This window comes from Castor canadensis, chromosome 9, assembly GCF_047511655.1.
Source record: "Castor canadensis chromosome 9, mCasCan1.hap1v2, whole genome shotgun sequence".
NCBI lineage: Eukaryota > Metazoa > Chordata > Mammalia > Rodentia > Castoridae > Castor > Castor canadensis.
In genome coordinates this window covers 97,818,753-97,839,334 of record NC_133394.1, presented here as the reverse complement: position 1 = coordinate 97,839,334, position 20,582 = coordinate 97,818,753, and the positions used below count along the sequence as shown (strand labels likewise).

Sequence of the window (20,582 nt, the reverse complement as noted above, 5' to 3'; positions counted from 1 at the left end):
TTTTCCCAATATTAGTTTTGCCTATAGAAGGAGTAGGAAAACTCCTAGAAATTGTTCTTATTCTTCTTATACATCCTTTAATAATTGACATTGTGCTGGGAAGAGTAGAAGCTAATTAAATATCACTTTCTATTTAAATATGTATATAAGTGAATAAAAATTTATAATTTCATGCCAGGCGCTGGTGGAGCCACCTAGGAAGCAGAGATCAGGAGGATCGTGGTTCAAAACAGCCAGGGCAAATAGTTCTCGAGACTCTTATCTCAAAAAACCCTTCACAAAACTAGGACTGATGGAATGGCTCAAGGTGAAGGCCCTGAGTTCAAGCCCTGGTACTGAAAAAAAATTGTAATTTCCTAATTATCAAATGTATACTATTTGTAGAATATTTGAAAAATACTGCAAAGTAAAAGAAAACAATGAAAAATCTTTTTTTCATGTATGTATACATAAGGGAATTTTTCCAATTAAAAAACAACTTTTTTCCCATAGAAGCTGAGAGTTTGGGATAACAAAATATCCAATGACAGCCTTTCTGTTAAATTTGAAGTTAATCACACAGACCCTGAACTTTGCAGATAGGGGTCTCAGCAAAGTTCTTCAAATCAAAAACACTCTGCAGCTCACCAGTCTTCCCGCCAGCCTGAATAAAACCCAGTCCTAGAACCATTCATGGGTCAGGAGAACATGGTTCAGTATGGCTATACAAGTGAATTTTCAGAAAGCCGATTCTGAGTCTACTAATTATTACATTATAAGGCCTTCCAGAAACAGCCTTTCTAATATATTGGCCAGCAGGCCCTGTTGATAGCTCATAACCATTTTTATACAAGTCCTGAGAAGTTTTAATTTAAGAAATAATTTTGAAGCCTCCTCTCAACCTGCCTCAAGAATTCATGAATTTTTTTGAGCTTCCTACACCAGATAAAACAAACATTCCTTGAAACTTTAGGAAATCAAGTTTCAGAACCCACAAGAGAGTCCAACTAGAGATGTCTCCTAGAGTCTGGGAGGATTTCCCCCAAAGTGTGAAGCTAGACTGAACTGCAAAAATATCAGTTTTCTTAACCAGATCATTGTTGTTGCCACCCAGACTTCCAGTCATCTATTTAAGGTGTTTATTTAATGTCAGCCTCTAAGCCTGTCTACTAGGGAGAGGGAGAGGGAGAGTACAGTTGTGAGCTGGGAATGCTAGATGTCTCTGGGGATGTCTGAGAGAATTCTCCATCAAGTCCCATATTCTTTGGCATCTAAAGAAACATGAGACAGCAGCAAGTTCCCTTGCTCTAAGCATTAATCTCTCTTACTCTCTCTCTCTCTCTCTTCTCTTCTCTCTCAGCTTTTTGTTTGTTTCAACCAATTTCTCTTATTAAATGTAGTTCTTTACATGATTCTGGAAAATAGAGCAAAAACCAGACCCTAGATCTTAAAAAAAAAAAAAAAAACTTAGGAAAAAAAAAAAGCGGACATTGTCTAAGGTATATTCCCTCCTGCTCACACCCTCTGTGCCCCCTGAAATCTTTTGATCACTTATTTTTTTAAAAAGCAAAAAGATAGGATAGAATGCTGCTATTGTGAATTACAGATGCTACAAACGTGGGTATTAATGAACTACCACAATACAACAAAATACTGCATTTTATAGAATGCACCTTTTGTAAGGACATATTCTGAAAGTCATTTTTTTATGCAATAGCTTACATTTTCTTTTTCACATTGTAGAAGCAATTTCTGTAAAATAAAAAATATTTAAAATTTCATTTTTGTTGTCTGTAAAATATTCTTAAGTATATCTATATTATCATTTCCTTGATGATAGACTCAAGGCTTATGAATTTTCACCATCATAAATGTCATTATAAATATCTCTTTATTTTTATTTTTTGGTGGTACTGGAGTTTGAACTCAGGGCTTCACACTTAACTAAGCAGACACTCTACCACTTGAGCCACTTCACCAGTCTTGTTTTTTTGAGACAAGGTCTCACTAAGTAGCCCAGGCTGGTCTTGAACTCATGAATCTCCTACCTCAGCCTTCCAAATACCAGGATTATAGGCATGTACTACCATGCCCAGATCTATTCTTCTTTATTAGTATTTCTATTTATTTTCTCAGAAATGGATTTACTGGGGAAGATAGGCTAAAAATGTTAGGACAGGCTAATATACTAAAAGAGAGCACTGGCTTTTACAGTCATGAATCCAATTATCAGTTCATCAAATGCTATTTGTAAAACTTTAATCAGGTTTTTTTTCTATTCACATCTCAATTTTATCATTTTTTAAATGAAGATGGAACTTTTCTCAGAGCATTGTGAAAATTAATTGAAACTGCATATTTGCAATATTCATTGTACTTCTTAATTTAGCCACTAGATGGAAGTAGAGGTTTATAATCCTAAAGCTGTGGTTCTCAATCAATTCCCAGCACCTACAGACCTAGAAATTAGTGAAAACTACTTCTCCAAAGCACTTCAGGACTAGGTAATCTGCTTTAATGAGTCATACCTGTTATTCTCATGCACTCTAAAGTCTGAGAACCATTAATCTAATATTTCTATAAAATTAAAAACTAGTTTGGTGTCTTTGCAGAGATGGGCCAGATAATTAATAACAACTGCAATTTACAGAGTAGTGTTGACTGCTACAACAGCTGTCCTAAATGACATAAAAAACACAGGCATACCTGTAGAATAGATCCTTATTTTTATAAAAATCTGTGAAATAGTTATTTCCATTCTTTAAGTGAGGGAACAGTCTTGAATTAACTTGTCCAATGTCACTTAGTAATTTAGTCTGTATTCCAACTTAGGCCTTGAATTTACTCACTAGACTACACACATTGCTATAGTCTTCTAACAGGCAATTATCCTATTCCACTACTTCCAGGTAAGGAGGCATGCACATCTTCTTATGAGTGTGCATACATCTGTGTATTTGTGATTGCAGAAGTGTAACTATGGTTCATTTTGAATCTCAAGTCACATAAAGCCATAAGAAATGGCAATCATCAAAGTGAAAACTGAGTGTTTAGCTTTGGTCTATTGGTTTCTAAGAGCCTCGCACAAAAAAACATTACTCTAATTACTAATTCAAATCATTTTTATCTGAGGGTGGTGATGAGCGTGTTCACTTGAGCAAATGGGTAATTTGTCAAGAAGCATACAGAAGAAAAATATTTCTCACCAATGGTATCTATTTATACCTATCTTTTAAAAATATCATTTAGTTCAAATTGAAAAGACCAGACAAAAAGTGCAAAAAATATGCTAGACTTTTGACGGATCAATGAATTGGTTGCATTAGCCTCGAAATGCTATATGAGCTGTTAAGAAAATGTTAGTGTATATAATGGTCGTTTAAGAGACTCAACTGATATTTGTTAAGGAAGAGAATAATAATTGAGTTTTCATTACTGTTTACTAGAAGTAAACCAGTCAAATTGCTTCTTATCTACTGAGTTGACTTTCTCATTTATAATGTGAAAAGTTATTTTGACAGTTAAATGAAATGACAAAGATAAGTTACTTGAGATGTGAAGAATGCTTAATATCATCATTATATTAGATAGATCAAAATTGGCTACTACGTAAATTCAGGCCCTGCAGATACAAACCCAAGATGAGATTAGAGGTATAAGAGATTTGTTAGGAAAATATCTGTGAGGGAAGATGGGCAGGGAGCCAAGGAAGAATAGGAGAGCAAACAGACACTGATGCAGATCTGATTCATGTAGAAGAATGAGGGTATGAAGAAAGTCTTGAGTAGGCATTATCTGATGGTACTACACTGCTAGGAAATTTTCAACAAAGGAAAAAGGGAAGTCCTCAAGTCAGTGACCCATCTGAAGAGTCCTGTGTCTCCCAGAAAACTGGCCTGTCTTATTATCTGTGCCACACTCAATCATTATTGGCTGGTGCAGCCCATGAGAAACTTGACTCCATACAAATATAGTGATGGATATTAGAGCCATAGGTCAATTATTCTCCTTGCACCAAGAGGCTCCTTTCATGGCTACCATATCTACATTAATTCCTCAGTGTATTCCTGCTAAATGCTGCACTAAAACAAGCAAATACATGAATGAAATGAACTTAGATTGGTGCCTCATAAATATTATTAATATGGTGGTCTTAACATTTAACTGAACATTTGAAAGAGGGAAGGCTTACAGAACTATAAATTTCAGTCTTCTTCCAGCTAGCACTTATTGAGTTAATAATGCTACAATAATAGTCTTTCATATAAAAATCTTCCCAAAAAATTCCAATTGAATACATATAGACACTAAGTCAAAGATGGAAAGGGAGTAGAGGGATTTTTTCAGATGCAGTCTCTCAAAAAAATCTTACATCACTTTGGAATCATATTTCTTTGCCTTTATCACATTTTGCCAAATAGTAATAATTCCTTAAGTATATGTATTGTCTCTCAACTAAGCTATACTCATGCTCATTCATTCAACAAATATGTATTGAGTGCCTCTTATGCCTATTAAAGATGCTAGGGATATAACAATGGGGCTATAATAAAATAAAACTGCCTGCCCTTTTGGAGATTATACTGTAATTAGGTAGACAAATCATGTGATAAATCAGCAAACCATGTACTCTGCTTAAAGGTGAAAAACCACATGTGGAGAATAAACCAAGATAAGAGAGGAGGGCTTCCTTTTTTAATTTTATATTTCAAAAAAATTTTTTAACATTCAGGATAGGTCTCAGAGAGATGACAATGGAGAACAGTTAGAGGAAGTGAACAACAATGGTGACTTTTGTCTGTTTGGTTTTGGGTTTTTGTTTTCAATTTTTGGTTTTTGGGTTTTTTTGACAGGATCTTTCTATGTAGCTCAGACTAGCCTCAAACTTGTGATCCTCCTGCCTCCACCTCCCAAATGCTGTGATTACAGGTGTGTGCCACCAAGTCCAGCAGACGGTGACTTTTTTAAGGGCACTTTCCATAGCTTAATCACCACAGAATAATTTTGTGTGTGAGGTTAATATTAAATAAGTATTTACTGATTAAGTGAAATTCAAAGATGTGGCTAAAACCACACAATAGATTAAAGATCAATCAAGAGTGGATATGTCTTTAGTACATGAAAACTACTATTCCTACTGAAGCACTGGAATGTCTATTCTTATCTCTAAATAAAGCTAATCAGTATAAGCGCAACACAATTTACTAAAACTAACCATTCCTATTTTTAAACAGAGGAAACAGAAGAATGCCTCTTACAGAAACTTGACTTTTACTAATCATCCTCCCAAAATTTTAAATCAACAGTCAGCATTTACTTTCTATAATACTCTTAGATATATGTGTAAGTTGGCGTTGGCTTTCTGCCAAGAAGTTTTATGTGCCATGAAGACCTTGCCTTTTTATTTCATTTTAGGTGTAGAATGATTTAAAAAAATCCCTCAAATGTGCTTGTATGATTCAGTGATTAATGCATCATTACATCATATTTACAGTGTTCATTAATAACAAATTACTTTTAATTTACACATAAGAAAGTCAACACAAGCAAACTTTTTCCAATAAATTATTTCACACAGATATATGCTTATGAATCTATTTAATTGTTCAAACTGTGCTAGAGAATACATATTTTAGAATACATATTTCATTAGATTCAGTTTCAAGATAATTGATTTCCCATGGGAATTTCTTACACCTGCTTATCAAAAAAAATTTATCAAAAAAGAAAAATGTTATTATCTGCTGCCAATTCTATGTATTATGTCAAAATATATTTTTAATTATGCATTTAATTGTCGCTTTTAGCAAGTTGGTTTCAAAAATATTAGAGATAGCATTTTAAATTATTTTTATAAAGTTCTAAAACATGTTCTCTTATTTTTCTAATTAATACATATAACTGACTTGTGTTTATACGTATATTTTCTCTACACAGTGAAAATTTTTAAAAAGAGGATAGTATAGAGTACGCAAAGCTCTTGCTCTCCAAGGCAAAGCAAAAAAAAATTTTTTAAGTATTTAATTCAACTATCCCTCCTTATTTTTACTCTTTGAACTTTGTTTTCTCTGCTACTCTATTTTTTAAAATGTTAGAAACAATACTCTTAAGTAAGCACAACCCTCCAGGCATGGTAATATTAATACTTAAGAGTTAATAAGTAATTACCTAATAAAAATAACAATGTTACTATTTCAATTACTTGGGGGGAAGTTAGTTTCACATCATCCAAAAAAATCTTGGTTTCAAATACCAAGTTAGTATAATTCATACTAACTTTTTGGATCAAAATGGAGAGCCTCTCAAGATGAAAAAAAAAAATGTTGCTCAATCAGCAATGACTTAAATTAGTCAGGATAACAGGAATCCGGGGTTAAGGCTGTTCGCACCATTTTGGTCTCACCATTATATGTAAGTGGGACCATAGTTGTATAGCACTTGTTTCTGTCATAAGTATAGCAGGTCTCTGTAGCACTGTCTTCATCACAGATATTGCTCTGGGTCGCAGTAACTACCTGATTATCCAACTCCACTTCTGTGGGATCACATTTTTTACAGCTGAAAAACAGAATGCACACATTAGAAATCCCCATTAAATGTTATCTCCAAATATAATTAGTTCTTGTAGCTCTGACCTATGATAAAGGATAACTCCTTTCAGATCTAATTAGTTCTAATAATTAATACAGAACTATTTGAGAAATGTTTCAGCTTTTACTGTACAAAAATTAAAGTTTAGCAATACAATTAATGATATGATAATGTGGATTGTTTTATCTATGCCATACAGCAACTTCTATTGTGTTAGGTTTATTCCCAACTGTGTACTTGTTTAAGTGAGTTATTTACAGTGGCAAGAAAAGATTTTTTTTTGAAACAAGGTTTCACTATGTAGTTCAGGCTAGCCTTGAACTCTTCCTGCCTCAGTCTCCTTTACTGCTATGATTATAAGCAAGAACTACCATGCCCAACTAAGAAGAATATTTTTAAAAAACTGTTTGATATGAACTCTACCATTTTCCAAAGACACATCTGCATGTTTATAAGCTGAAATCGACTTATTTAATGATTAAGATAAATTGACCCATCCTGTGTGATTGGCTATAATTTCTTTAGAATAAATTTATAGTAGCTTTTTATCTGTGACAAAATTATATGAATTTATGATACCTAATAATTAACAAAATAAAAGATGTATTCAAAAGGTCAGATATTTGTAAATGTTTATACCCAAATATACTTTCAGAAACATTCTCACTAACAAGATTAGTTAAAAGTTATTAACTTCCACATATATTAGTATGAAGGAAAATCTCTTACAGATCAGACAAATGGTACACAAATTTGGTTCTTAATGGTGAGGTGGGATCAGAGATATTCTCCCTGCTGTTCAGAGGAACACTAAAAAAAAGAAAGAAAATAGTAAAACAATGGGACACACATTATTTCTGATACTAGGATTAGTGCTAGAATAGTATTTACTATTTAATTAGAACAGTACTTACCATTACACTTAAGGACTCTCTTATAATACTATTCCTCAGTTATTTTATAGAAATTTACCATGAATTTTGTTTATGTATTTATTTGAACTCAGGGCCTCATGCTTTCTAGTCTGGTGTTCTAACACTTGAGCCATGACCCCAACCCTTTTTGCTTTAGTTATTTTTCAGGTAGGTCTCATGCTTTTTGCCTGGGCCCTCCTCAGGCCCCAGTCCTCCTACCTATGCCACCTGTGTAACTGCTTTATAGATGTATGCTACCATACATGGCTTGTTTGTTGAGATGGCCTCAAACCATGAACCTCCCAATCTCCACTTCTTGAGTAGCTGAGATTCAGGTGTGAACCATCACACTAGGTCAACAACTTGCTGTATTTCATATTCAAAAGAAGACTGAACATAATTTTTAGCCTCCTGGTGCTTACTGTAAGCTGTGTGCTTACACTGACTATATAGAAAGAGGAGGGGAAGTAAACTGACCCCATATATACCTCAGCCCAGGCCCTGTGTCTAGGCTGTATTATGAATGGAAAGACATGGCATGGGAGAAAAAAAAAAGAAAAGTAATTTCTCTGCTAACTACTTTCTGCTGATTTGGCAAATTTCCACTTTTACAGTTGAAGTTTTACTTTTGTGATGATTATCTTGATTCCATTCCCTCCCCCAATAAACTTCCCTTGTAACCTCACGAAAGCTCATATACATTTATTACAACAAATGTCGTATCATAGTTGCTCATCTATAGAGTGATTCCTCTCCTAGGCTATGAAAGTTCCTTGAAGCAAAAACATTTATGTATTCCCACTGACTCATTAGATATATGAAATATGTTCAATACTTGAGGAATGAACAGGTAGACAGATTTTATTATCTATTCAAAGATAGGGAAAGTATAAATGAGACAGGTTAATGACTTAACAACGTTCACACACATTTAAGTAGCAAAGCTGAACCTTTTTCACTTGTAGTGTCCCATGAAAAATACATCATTATCAACTAATTCAGATGATTTCATTAACTTCTGCAAAGTTGCATCATTTCATAAGTGATGGGGTTACGAACAATGCCATAATAACACAGCAATGCCAACATACTTCAGAAATTAGATCAGAGAAGATCAATATACATCAAGCAAAACGGCATGACGTGACTAAATATTTTATTTCAGTAAACAACATAACATAACAGAAAGGAATGAATTAAGGAATCATGGAATCATGGAGGACTGTCTTTAAAAAAAAAAAAAAAACTCCCTTGGGGGATTTAAATAAGGTAGGCACTCTTCAATCTAGTTTAAGTGCCAATGTCATGAATATATCCCTTCCAATTACATGCCTCTGCAACTGTTCTGTACCTGAGGTATCTGTGTGCTTAAAGAAAACCTGCCATAGGAAGTGATGGCTAAACCAAGACATACAGATTAAGGAAGAGTTAACCAGGCTGAAGGGGGCCAAAGTTCTTCAAACAGAGGAATCAGTAGATTTAAAAACAGAAAAGGAGAAAACACTGTGACTATGAGGAAAAAGGCACCCCAGGATTGCTAGATTTTTAAACACAAAGTAAAAGAAAAGTGAGAATGGATAATCTTGAAAGTTATGCTAAGTTTTATAGGTTAGACCAAGGCATTTGTAATATATCCTCATAATAATATTAGGGAAGCCACTAAAAGGGTTTTAAGCAGGACAGTGACATAATGATAACTAGCACACAGGACAGATATTCACCTAACAGTAAATATTTTTAATATGTTGCAGGAACTATACAAAGTCTAAAAGGAATAGATATTCTCAATTTATTTCTGCAATAACCCTATACAGGCAGTATTTTTTCTATATTTAAAAATGAGAAAAATTGAAGTTTAGAGTGGTTAAGTAATTTGCATGTAAGAATACACAGATATTGTGACCTAGCCAGAATGTGAAACAAAAATTTCAAATACATTATATTTTTCCCATTGATTAAATGGGATTGAATGCTATGTTCTCTTCTATAAGAGGTATTTGATAGGGGAAAATTATTAAGGTAGGAGTGTTTATCAAGGAAAATATATTACTGATTGAATCCCACAGAAATCTTACTTCTTGCCTGGAAGGGGGAGGGCAAACAATGTATACACATGTGAGTAAATGTAAAAATGATACAATAAAATAAAAAAAGAAACCTTATTTCTGAAATATTAGCATTCTTGTTACTCAGTAAGAACTACACAACATATTACTCAGGACTATATGCAAAATGAATAACTCAGTCCAATCCAGACGCAAAAACTGAGTCAATTTAGTCAATTTGATCAGTTGTCTTATCTTTATAAATACGTCTAAATACAGTGTAAAATACTCAGAAGGCCATTTATGGAACAAAATAGGACTTTTAATGTTATCTGAAGTTTCAGTTTGAACACATTCAAGGACGACTGAAAGTTCTGATTCCAATCGAAATTACTCCATATAAGCAAGGCATGTTGATGACTAAATCAGAACTTTTGGTTATAATTTGATCTACATGATCAGTTTTGGATTGGAACACATTGTCCCTGCCCTCAACTTCTACAAAATTGCCTCAAGGTCATTAACAAGATTCAAATTCATGTAAGATACTACACATCAAAAAAGGGAGTAAAAATATAGGAATTACAGTTAAATAATGCTTAATAAAATAAAATATCTGCTTACAATAAAAAAAAAAGGAAATATGGAATGTCACATACATAATTCGGATATTTCTCTCCACAATGTCCTCATTAGGATCTTCAGTAGAACGGATGATCCTGGAGGTAACACGGGCACACTTACATTTGTTGTCAGCAAGAACAGTCCTTTCCTCTTCATCTTGGGCTTGAAAAAAGGAAAACAAAAATCTGTATGTATTGTCTTGAGTTCTTTATCTTTCTTGCCTACAGAAAAAATTATTTTTATCGTTGATCAGTCCTACCTATTTCTACTTGTTTTCTTTCCAAATCTAAAATAGCTAAGTGGAATTTCACATCAGAGAGAAGGAAATCCAAATATACTCTAAAAGGAATTTTCTCTTTTTCCTTTGGATCAATTATGAGGACCTAGACTGAAAGTACTCTGATTTTGATCTAATGCTTATCTTTTATTATGTAACCTTGTAAAATCAGTGACTAATACCAAATGAGAAAGAAAAGAATCCAGATTTTTCCCCAACCAAACGATTCATTCAAAAATGAAGAAAAAAATAGTTCTTCCTTTTATAAAGCCAATTTGAAATGTCACATGCTTCCTGAACTCTCATTTGTACTTTGAAATTTTTTTTAATTAAATTGCATTAGAACTAAGAACAGGCATGTTTTCCCTCAAGATAGCCTTATTTTGTAAGGTTTGTAACTTTCCTAAGGTAATTATATTTTTCCTTTTTCATAATAGAATCAAATTATACTAGCACAATAATTCAATCAAATAAAATAATCAGGAGTGTATTAGTACTTCTTATAAGAATTATTTTTAAAAAGCATATATAGATATAAATTTATGAAAACAATTTAGAAAATATTTTGAGGTATGAGCTCAATTTGACATAGTATGCAAATACACAGAAAAAATAATAAATGAATTAATAAATAGACAAACATTAAAAAGTTAACACTGGCCAGGCTTGTAATGTTTGCAGTTTGAAGTCAGCCTCAGGCAAGACCCTATCTCAAAAAAAAAACAAAAAACAAAAAATGGTTTGTGGAGTGGCTCAAAGTGTCTCAGTTACCAAAAAAAAAAAAAAGTGGGGGGGGGGGACAAGCATGCATGAGGCCCTGAGTTCAAACCCCAGTCCATCAAAAAAAAAAGTTAACTCTGTCAACATTTACTGTCTAACATGTATAATCTGTATAGCAGGAAAAGAAGTCTGGTAAATGTTGCAAAGAATAAACAAAGAAAATTGCTATTATCTGGATTTGGATCAATTAACAAATATTTGAACAGTACATTGTATTATTTAATAGTGCTAATTAAATAATCGTGATGTTAACTACTTTTTTATCTTTATAATTTTAGCTAAGTAAGCTTTTAAAATTCCTCCTGTTAAACCTCAACTTAAAAAAAGCAAACACAAAGATTTAGCACATTAACTCAATCTTTGTAATGTTAAATGATCAGAAGAGATACTGTAATTGTAAGACTAATTATCCTGAGATGATTCCCAGAGCAGAAAGGACCTAATTACAATATTTCAATCTTAATGATAACAGCCATTACATAAGATCATTGTTACTGTACTTATAATTGTTAAAATACTTTATAACGCATTATATCATTATTCATAAATTTTTAACACAGCCTCTGACAAGTCTATATGACACTGGAAAAGAAACATGGACTCAATTCAAGACAATCACACAACTCATTAATTTTCTGAAAATAGTAAAGTGGCTCAAATATTGTCCTTGTCCCTACTCTGTATCCATACTTCTTAAATGTTTTTCTCAATGAAGCATAAATGAGCATGTAGTACTTGACCAAAATTATAGGAATCAAGCATATGACTTCACAATTAAGTAACAAACAGAAAATGTCATACTCTATTATTGTATATTATCTATTTTTATTCCTTACCAGAAACATAGAGATTATACTTACTATTATTATATAATTATTATATAAAAATATCAGGCAGTCTAATCGTTCTACCATAAATCTACCAAAATATCTACCACAATTCATTGAGACTTAGAGTTTAACATTCTCTCACCAAAAGATTTTTCCTAAAAAAATCTATTACTAGAAATTTGCCTTACTTTAAGAGCATGTAACTCATAGTAAGCTCTCAAAAATACATTTGTTAAACTTAATTCAGTTCAAACAAACAAGAAAATAGAATTACATCATAATACATGGTAGATATGTCCACAGTGCGTTTACTTAAAGATGGTTCTTTTACACAGGCAGAATAGGATAGCAGTAAGGAGTGTGGGCTATAAGGTCAGATTGCCTGGTACTATCTACCACTGTGTGACCTTGGGTAAATTATTTCACCTCTCTAGGCACAAATGCTTCAACTATATGTTGAATATAATAATAGAACCTATCTTCATATGGTTATTGTGCAAATTAAATGAAATATTATATATTTATGTAATATTAAATGAAAGCTGTTAGCATAATACCAAAACACAGTATTCAATAAGTGATAGTTATTTTATATATTGTTACATATACTTTACATACATATGCTTATAGGTATATAAGCAGGAACATAAACATGTTTATAAACAGAAATTTCCATGTTTATGTACATGTGCATATATTGTACATGGTTTATTACTAATATTTTACACTTTAAATACTATTAGAAAGTTACTCTTCATGATATTAGTAAATATATATTATAATAATTATTCTTAATTACATTTCTGTTATGCTGTGTTTTGAAATAAGAATAGACTCAGTGTTAGAAATAATCCAAATTATGTTACTTCTAATTCATGTGGCCATCTAGATGAAAATTATTTAATACTGTACTTCTATATTCAAATTTTATTTCACTTTCTACAGCTGTTTGAAAGGACAATAAACAAAATATCAAAAGTACAACCATTAAGTTTTAACAACCTGTACAACATTGAACACTGTTAAAGGGTCCCAATGTATCTGTGGGCTCAGATCTTGGAAAATTCCCTCTGGGGAAACAAAAATCACAAAGCATTCAATATTGTACTTACAGTGATTATACATTTCTCTAGAATATTAAATTTTGGAAATTCAAGGAGAATATTACTGATTTTAAATATTAAATGTGAAGAGTCATAAGTAGTGCTATCTACAGTCATATAAAAATTTAATTTTCTTATTCTGTAGGATGTAGTAGACAAACGAGAAAAACAGAAGAATCACACTAAGCCTTGTTTGTGTAAGTATCACTGTTCATATAAAGATTAAAGCACGTTAAAAGAAAGCAACTGGCTAGCTGGCCAACCAAAGCATAAACTTAAATCTTCAATTCTGAGGGAAAAAAAAACGGATCTGTACTATATTTTTCCTTTTATCTGGCTTATTTTACAAATACCACCTACCTGTCACAAGGACAGCCTTAAAAAAAATGGCCAGGACTCCCCAGAAAAGCAAATGGTTCTTCATCTTGACTTCACTTCTTTTGAAAAACTGGAGCCAGAAACCCAGGGTTAAGGTATGTTACCTCTAAGGAGTGTGCAAATGATGGTGCTTCTGCTTTCTTAAAATAACACTCCAGGCAACTAGCAAACTAAAAACAATCACAACTGCGGTTGAAGTCTAAACTTTAAATGTTGCACTGGAAAAAACCGTATGACTTATATTTAAGTATTCTTTGCTAAAGTATCCCCCCCAAAAGTCATGATTTGATGCAATCATTTTTATATTTTGCATTGTTATACAAATGTGTAAAACAGATGGCTAGTAATGTCAAGTCAGGAGTCTACTAAGAATGTTTAAATGCAAGTTCTCAACTTTATTAGCAAGATAAATTCATACTAATCTTGAAATCAAATAACTGGCACTTGTTGTGGCTGGAACAATAAATGAAGGCAAGAAAAAGAAAAAGGAATGAAGGAAAAGAAAAAACAAAACAAAGGCCCTTTACAGTCTCAATTGCATCTTTTGTCAGTTTTTAATACTAGTCTTTAATTTACCATGCTACCAGATTTAAACATCTACGTATATGTTCTTATTACATTCATTTATTTTATAAATTCACATATCTAATTAGAACTAGAAAGTGATAAAATACTGGACAAATCAGTTGCTACATTTTAACTTGATAGCATTAAGGCAGACTTTGTGTTTTCCCATCTAGAAACCCCTTTCAGAATTATAAACATGAGATTATTTTTATTTGAGATGTCTCAACAGAAAAGTGAATCACTGAAGTATTTTGTCTAAATTTTTTCAATTAATTAGTGTCAATTTTTTTAAAAATCCTTAGCTTTTGGATAGAGCAAACTCTTCCCATTCCCAAGACATTACAGTTTCTTATCTGGTAGGCATATGTTGGTACATTTATATGTAACAGCAGCAAATCTGTATTATTTTTGGTTCTTAGCTCTAATATATGAAGAGTTTTTCTAGGACTTTAAGAGGTAATAAATAATACTTCTGGATCATAAGTAGGCAAGCTAAAAGTAAGAAATGGCAGAATGAAAGAGATATTCAATGCTAGCACATAATTATACTCCTTTAAAGTAAATGTATTGAAAGTAGCAAAAACAAAGAGCAAGGCACTAGAACATATAATATTACTATACCATCATGTTTATTTTCATTTTAATTACCTATCAATAGGACTTAGAAACTACCTGGATTTTAAAAAAATAGACTGGAGCCAAGCATGATGGTGTATCCCTGTAATCCCAGCACTTGGAGGCGAGGCAGGAGGATTATAAATGCAATGGTTACACATGGAGACCCTGTCTCAAAAAAAAAAAAAAAAAGAAAAGAAAAGGAAGGGAGGAGGGAAGAGAAGGGGAAAAAAGAAGGGAAGGATGGAGGGAGGGAGCAAGAGAGGGAGGAAGAAGGGGGGGGGGGGTTTGGGGGGGTGCATATTAGCTTAGTTTGTGGTCAGGATGCCGAAACAAGTATCAACCACTCTAAGGGTTCCTCACCCCTAACTGTAGTTTCTAAATGACTAATTTATTCTATAACTCAAAAAAAAGAGTAATTAAAAGTTAGCTGGACAGTTTAAGTCATTATTTCCTTGAAAATACACCCAAGGTTCAACTCCCTCCCCTATGCAACTTTGATAAAGCCCTGGAGACAAATTAAATCCTCTCCAACAGCTTCTTTTCCATTCTTTTAGTCTTTCACTTTTGTATTCCTTTTTTCTGGCAGCACTTGGGGGCTTGAATTTAGTCAGGTGCTCTACTACTTGAGCCACTCCATCAGTCCAAAAGTATAACTCAGGCTGGCCTCAAACTTATGATCGTTCCACTTCATCCTCCTCGCCTCACTGATTACCAGTTGTGCCACACAACCAGCCTATATTTCTATTATGTAAACTGTGTATCTAAAAATAAACTATTTTAATAAAAATAAGCTGTGACGCTTTTGTCACCAGAAGAGATTAACATATTCTGGCAATATAGGGTGTGGGACCAGTGTTTTGCCTTGTGTGGTCTCAGGGTAATCTGCCTATAATCACTTAAAGTACTATAATCACTTAAAGTTAAAATGTGGGTTTCCTGGCTACACTCAAAATTTCTGGAGATGTGGCCTTGGAATATGTATTTTTTAAAAAGCACCCCAGTTAGCCAGGTACTGGTGGCTCATGACTGTAATCCTAGCTATTTAGGAGGTAGAGATCAGGAAGATCATAGTTTGAAGCCAGACACGCTATCTCAAAAATATCCAACACAAACAAGGGCTGGCTCAAGTGGTAAAGTGCCTGGCTGGCAACCCTGAGGCTGAGTTCAACCCCAGTACTGAAACAAAAAACAAAAAAAACCCAGAAAACGTTGATTCTGATGTACATTGAAGTTTGAAAACTGGTGAACAAGAAGCCTGCAGGAGAGGGAATAACTAGCAGCATTAACTATTTATAAAAGATAAAAAAGCTAATAAAGGTTTTTTAAATTTTGGCAGTATTGGGGATTGAACTCAGGGCCCCATGTTTGCTAGGTAGGTTCACTATCACATGAGCCACCTCACCTAATAAAAATAATGAAAAAAAATAAATAAATACATTGGTACCAGTGGGAGTGAGGAGGTGAGGAAAGGGTATGGAGAGGTGAATATAACACAAATAGTGTGTCCACATGTATGTAAATGGGAAAATGACACCTGTTCAAACTATTCCAGGAATGGGGGTGGGAGAGTAAAGGAGAAAGGTGAAGGGGGTGAATTCAAGTATGATATATTTGATATATTATAAGAACTTTTGTAAATGCCACAATGTTCCCTCACCTAGCACAACAATAAAAATCAAATTTTTTTAAATAAAACAAAATTTTTAAAGTTTACTATAAAAAAAACAATAGGCTCACACTGAAAGCAAGTTAGTTGGAATTTCTATTCACATTTACAATTCTATAGGTAATTTATTTTAATTCCATAGGTAACTTGCTATAGGTAACATGTTTCATATTATTTTTAGTATTAACTAATGACATATATTTTTACTCTCCCATTTTAGTTATGTTCTTCCTACTACAAATGCAAAATGTGCTGGGTGCTGGTGGCTCACACCAGTAATCCTATCTATTCAGGAGGCAGAGATCAGGAGGATCATAGGTCAAAGCCAGCCCTGGGCAAATAGTTCACAGGACCCTATCTCAAAAAAAAAAAAAAAAAAATCACAAAAAAGGGCTGGCAGAGTGACTCAAGTGGTAAAAGGACCTGCCTAGCATGTAGGCCCTGAGTTCAAAACCTAGTGCCACCAAAAAAAAAAAAAAAAAAGCAAAATGTGAATAATAGAACCCTTTACATGCAAAATAGTTAAATAATTTAGCTATTCTAAATTTTTTATCATAAAGAGGGGTTTTTTGAGGGTAGAGGATGGAACTGGGGTTTGAACTCAGGGCTTCACACTTGCAAAGCAAGTACTCTACCATTTAAGCCATACCTTCAGTCCAAAAGTCTTATTGCTTCACATTCATATTTAAAATTCATATTGTAAATATTTAATGATAGACTCACCAAGATAAAAGAGATCTTAATGGTAATTTAGTCTCCACTTCATTACTCCCACTCAAATTTTGTTTCAATTTCTAATACAACAGACATTCTGAGTTCAGCATTTGTTTGAAAACCAGTTGAATTAGTTGGATGCTTCATTCCCTCTTCACACAGCTTATTTTGGGATATTCAAATCATGATAAGATTTGATTCTCTTACGACACAGAAAATATGTTCCCCTGTTTTCCTCCTCTTATTGGTGACACCTTATAAGCCTTTTGTTCAATCTTCCTCTGAATATTCAAGGAATTAAGGCTTAATCCTCAGTCTTTTCCACCACTTCCTATTTTATTTTAGCCCACAACTTTGAATTTAGAACATGCTGAGCACTCTCAGCATGTTCTAACTCTAGAATTGATCTGGCCTATTGAGCATCAAATGCCTATATTCAACTGTCTTTTTGGTTTCTTCACTTGGGTATCTAACAAGTATCTAAAATTTAACCAGGTAACACAGTACTCTTGATGACCAACACCTTCACATTCCCATGCCAATCTCTTTCTGTCTTAAATATTTCCCATCTCAGTAAATGGCACCTATATCCACCTGGTGGTCCAAGCCAAAGCCACTTTCTCTGAGTCCTTTCTTTTCCTCTCCTGACATCCAATCTACCACTGTGATCTACTGGTTTTAACTCCAAACTACATCCCAAATTCATCTGATTCTCTCCATTTTCACTACCACTCTAGTCCAAGACACCAACCTGGGCTTGTATTATTACAACAGCCTCCATAATAAAAATTAACGCTTTCTTTCCCCAGCATTGGTGATCAGGGCACACAAGTTGACAAAAATGACTTAAGTATTCCAAATTGTAAACCAAGTCAGACACTCATTCCTAGGTTGAATAAGAGGCAGCATAACTCAGCTTACTTCTATCAATCACCATCCTGCTACTACCATACTTCCATCTCCAGTAGAAGTGTTATGATATGAACTATTAGCCTTGTAGAAACAGTAGTGTTATAGAGATTCCTTCCCCTTTCTTTACCCTTGGGAGAGTGAAAGATAGTGTACCTTCTCTCCCCAAAATCAGGAGAGAAAGAGTTGTAAAACAACTCAAAAATCAGGGACTCTAAAAGTAGGAGAAATTGAGAAGCATTGGAGCATAACAGCTAAGAGAAAAGCCAAATGGACTGGGTTTATCTCCAAACTCTATTACTCTCTAGCTATGTGACAAAACATTTAACCTCTCTGTGTTGCCTGAAAAATGACAAAAATAATATGTATTTCATAGGATTGTTGGGAGAGTTGATATGTACTACTACATGTGAAGAAGCTAGAACAGATCTTGTCACACAGTAAGAACTAAGTACTGTAATCACCACCATCATATCTGTAAATCCTTGTATATCACTTACATCTCAATAAAGCTGTTAAGAAGTGCCCACCTTCTGAATTCAATTTTTAAGTATGATACTAAGCTTGTCTCAGATGCCCTTTATTAACTTGAGGACATTCCCTGCTGTTTCTATTTTGCTGAGAGTTTTTACAAAAATAGAAAATTGGATTTTAGCTTTTTCTCTATTGACATGATCATGTGATTTTCATATGTTTAGTTTATTAATATGGTGATTTTCAAATGTTAAACTAACCTTTCGTCCCTGTGATAAAATGCACTTAATAATAATGTATCATTTTTATAATGTTAGATTTGACTTACTAAAATTTTGCTTAGAATTTCTGCTCTTACATTGGTTTGAAATGTTCTTTTCTTATAATGTCTTTTGTTATTACAATAATGCTTGTACAAAAAAGAATGAGTTTAGAAGTATTTCCTCCTTTCCAATTTTCTGGAAGTGTTTGTACAGAATTAATATTATTTTTTCCTTAAACATATGGCAGAATTCACCAATGAAGCCATGCCTGGAAACTCTTCAAGGTGTAAATTGAAACAGTGGTAGTGTCTCTCAGAAGCCACTGTACTTCTTCCTTTCTTGTCTCTCAGAAGTCACTGTACTTGGGGCTGGGGAGATAGCTAAGTGGTACACCAGGTGCCTAGCATGCAAAAGGCCCTGGGTTTGACCCCCAGCACCACAAAAACAGACAAATAAAAATCACTGTCTTTTGTTGCCTATGTCTTAAAAAACATCATTTCATAAATTTCATCAATTTTTAAAGTTATTTCAGATGGGAAAGTAAATGTATTCTCGTTTTATCTTGTTTAAAGTTGAAACTAAGAAAATAAACCAAGCCTTGTATGCACATATGAATAATAAAAGAAAAAAAAAAAAAAAAGTTGAAACTAAGAGACTTGAAATCAAAATATAAAGGTTTGGGTAGTTGTTTTTATTATTTTTTTTTTCAGTGTTGGGGATCAAACTGGGGAAGTCACACAAGCTAGATAAGCATTCCACCACTGAGCTACATCCCTAGACCTCCTCTACACTATTTTTATTCCTCCTCCTCCTCCTCTTCTACCTCTCTCAGGTTTTTTTTGTTGTTTTCTTTTCTTTTCTTTTTTATATAGGACAGAAACTATGTGATCCTTGTCTTTCTGAATCTTGCTTATTGCCTTAAAATGATGACTGTAGAGCCATCCTTTTTCCTGTAAATAGCAGGCACTCTACCACTCAAGCCACTCCACCAGTCCTTTTTTGTATTGGATACTTTCGAGGTAGGTCTGACGAGTTATTTGCCAGGGCTGGCTTCAAACTGTTATCCTCCTGATCTCTACCTCCCAAGTAAAGCTAGGATTACAGACACGAGCCATGAGTACCCGGCTTCCTTCTTCTTAATAGTTAAATATGTATGTGCCACATTTTCTTTATCCATTCTTTCACTGATGGGCATCTAGGCTTAGTCCATGACTTGGTTATTATGAGTACTATTGCAATAAATGTGGATATGCAGGAAATTAGAAAATATTAGAAGATATTAGAAGGTGGAAAGACATCCCATGTTAGGGGATAAGCAGAATTAATATTGTTAAAATGGCCATATTACCAAAGGCAACCTACTGATACAATGGAATCCCCATCAAAGTTCCAATGACATTCTTCACAGAACTAGAAAATAATATTAAAATTCATATGGAAGCACAAAAGGCTCGAATTAGCCAAGGGAATCTTGAGCAGAAAAGAAAAAAAAACAATTCTAAAGGTATCATAAAACTCAATCTCATTTTATACTATAGAACCATAATAACAGAAACAAGCTGGTATTAGCACAAAAACAGGCATACAGACCAATGGAGTAAAATAGAGGACTTATAAATAAATTCACACAGCTACAGCCATCTGTAGGTACCACATGCACATTGGAGAAAAGACAGTCTCCTTAACAAGTAGTGCTGATAAACCTAGATATCCAGTTTATCCTTACCTCTCACCCTGTACAAAAATCAATTCAACATGGATCAAAGACCTTAATTTATTATGTGAAACTTGCTGGGTACCTATGGCTCATGCCTATAATCCTAGCTACTCAGAAGCAGACATCATGAAGA

General features: G+C 33.6%; 1 protein-coding gene and 1 non-coding gene across 3 annotated transcripts in view; one reads left to right on the top strand and one right to left on the bottom strand.

Moving 5' to 3' along the window:
* Positions 1-5,560: 5,560 nt before the first annotated feature.
* The window catches only part of Jchain (joining chain of multimeric IgA and IgM), a 34,643-nt gene continuing 19,621 nt past the window's right edge, over positions 5,561-20,582 (bottom strand). Inside the window, exons 1-4 of one of the 2 annotated variants that reach the window (XM_020161827.2) lie at positions 13,504-13,751; positions 10,189-10,315; positions 7,300-7,380; positions 5,561-6,537 (exon numbers count right to left, since the gene is read on the bottom strand). In XM_020161827.2, the coding sequence (XP_020017416.1) occupies positions 6,327-6,537; positions 7,300-7,380; positions 10,189-10,315; positions 13,504-13,567 (483 nt within the window). In that variant the 5' untranslated portion in view covers positions 13,568-13,751 and the 3' untranslated portion in view covers positions 5,561-6,326. Of the gene's footprint in view, positions 6,538-7,299; positions 7,381-10,188; positions 10,316-13,503; positions 13,752-20,582 lie in introns of those variants that run through there. The other variant, XM_020161071.2, reaches the window with a different exon arrangement.
* Positions 7,890-8,021, top strand: LOC141411261 (small nucleolar RNA SNORA51). The gene has a single exon (XR_012436066.1). It is a non-coding gene; the product is annotated as a small nucleolar RNA SNORA51 (small nucleolar RNA).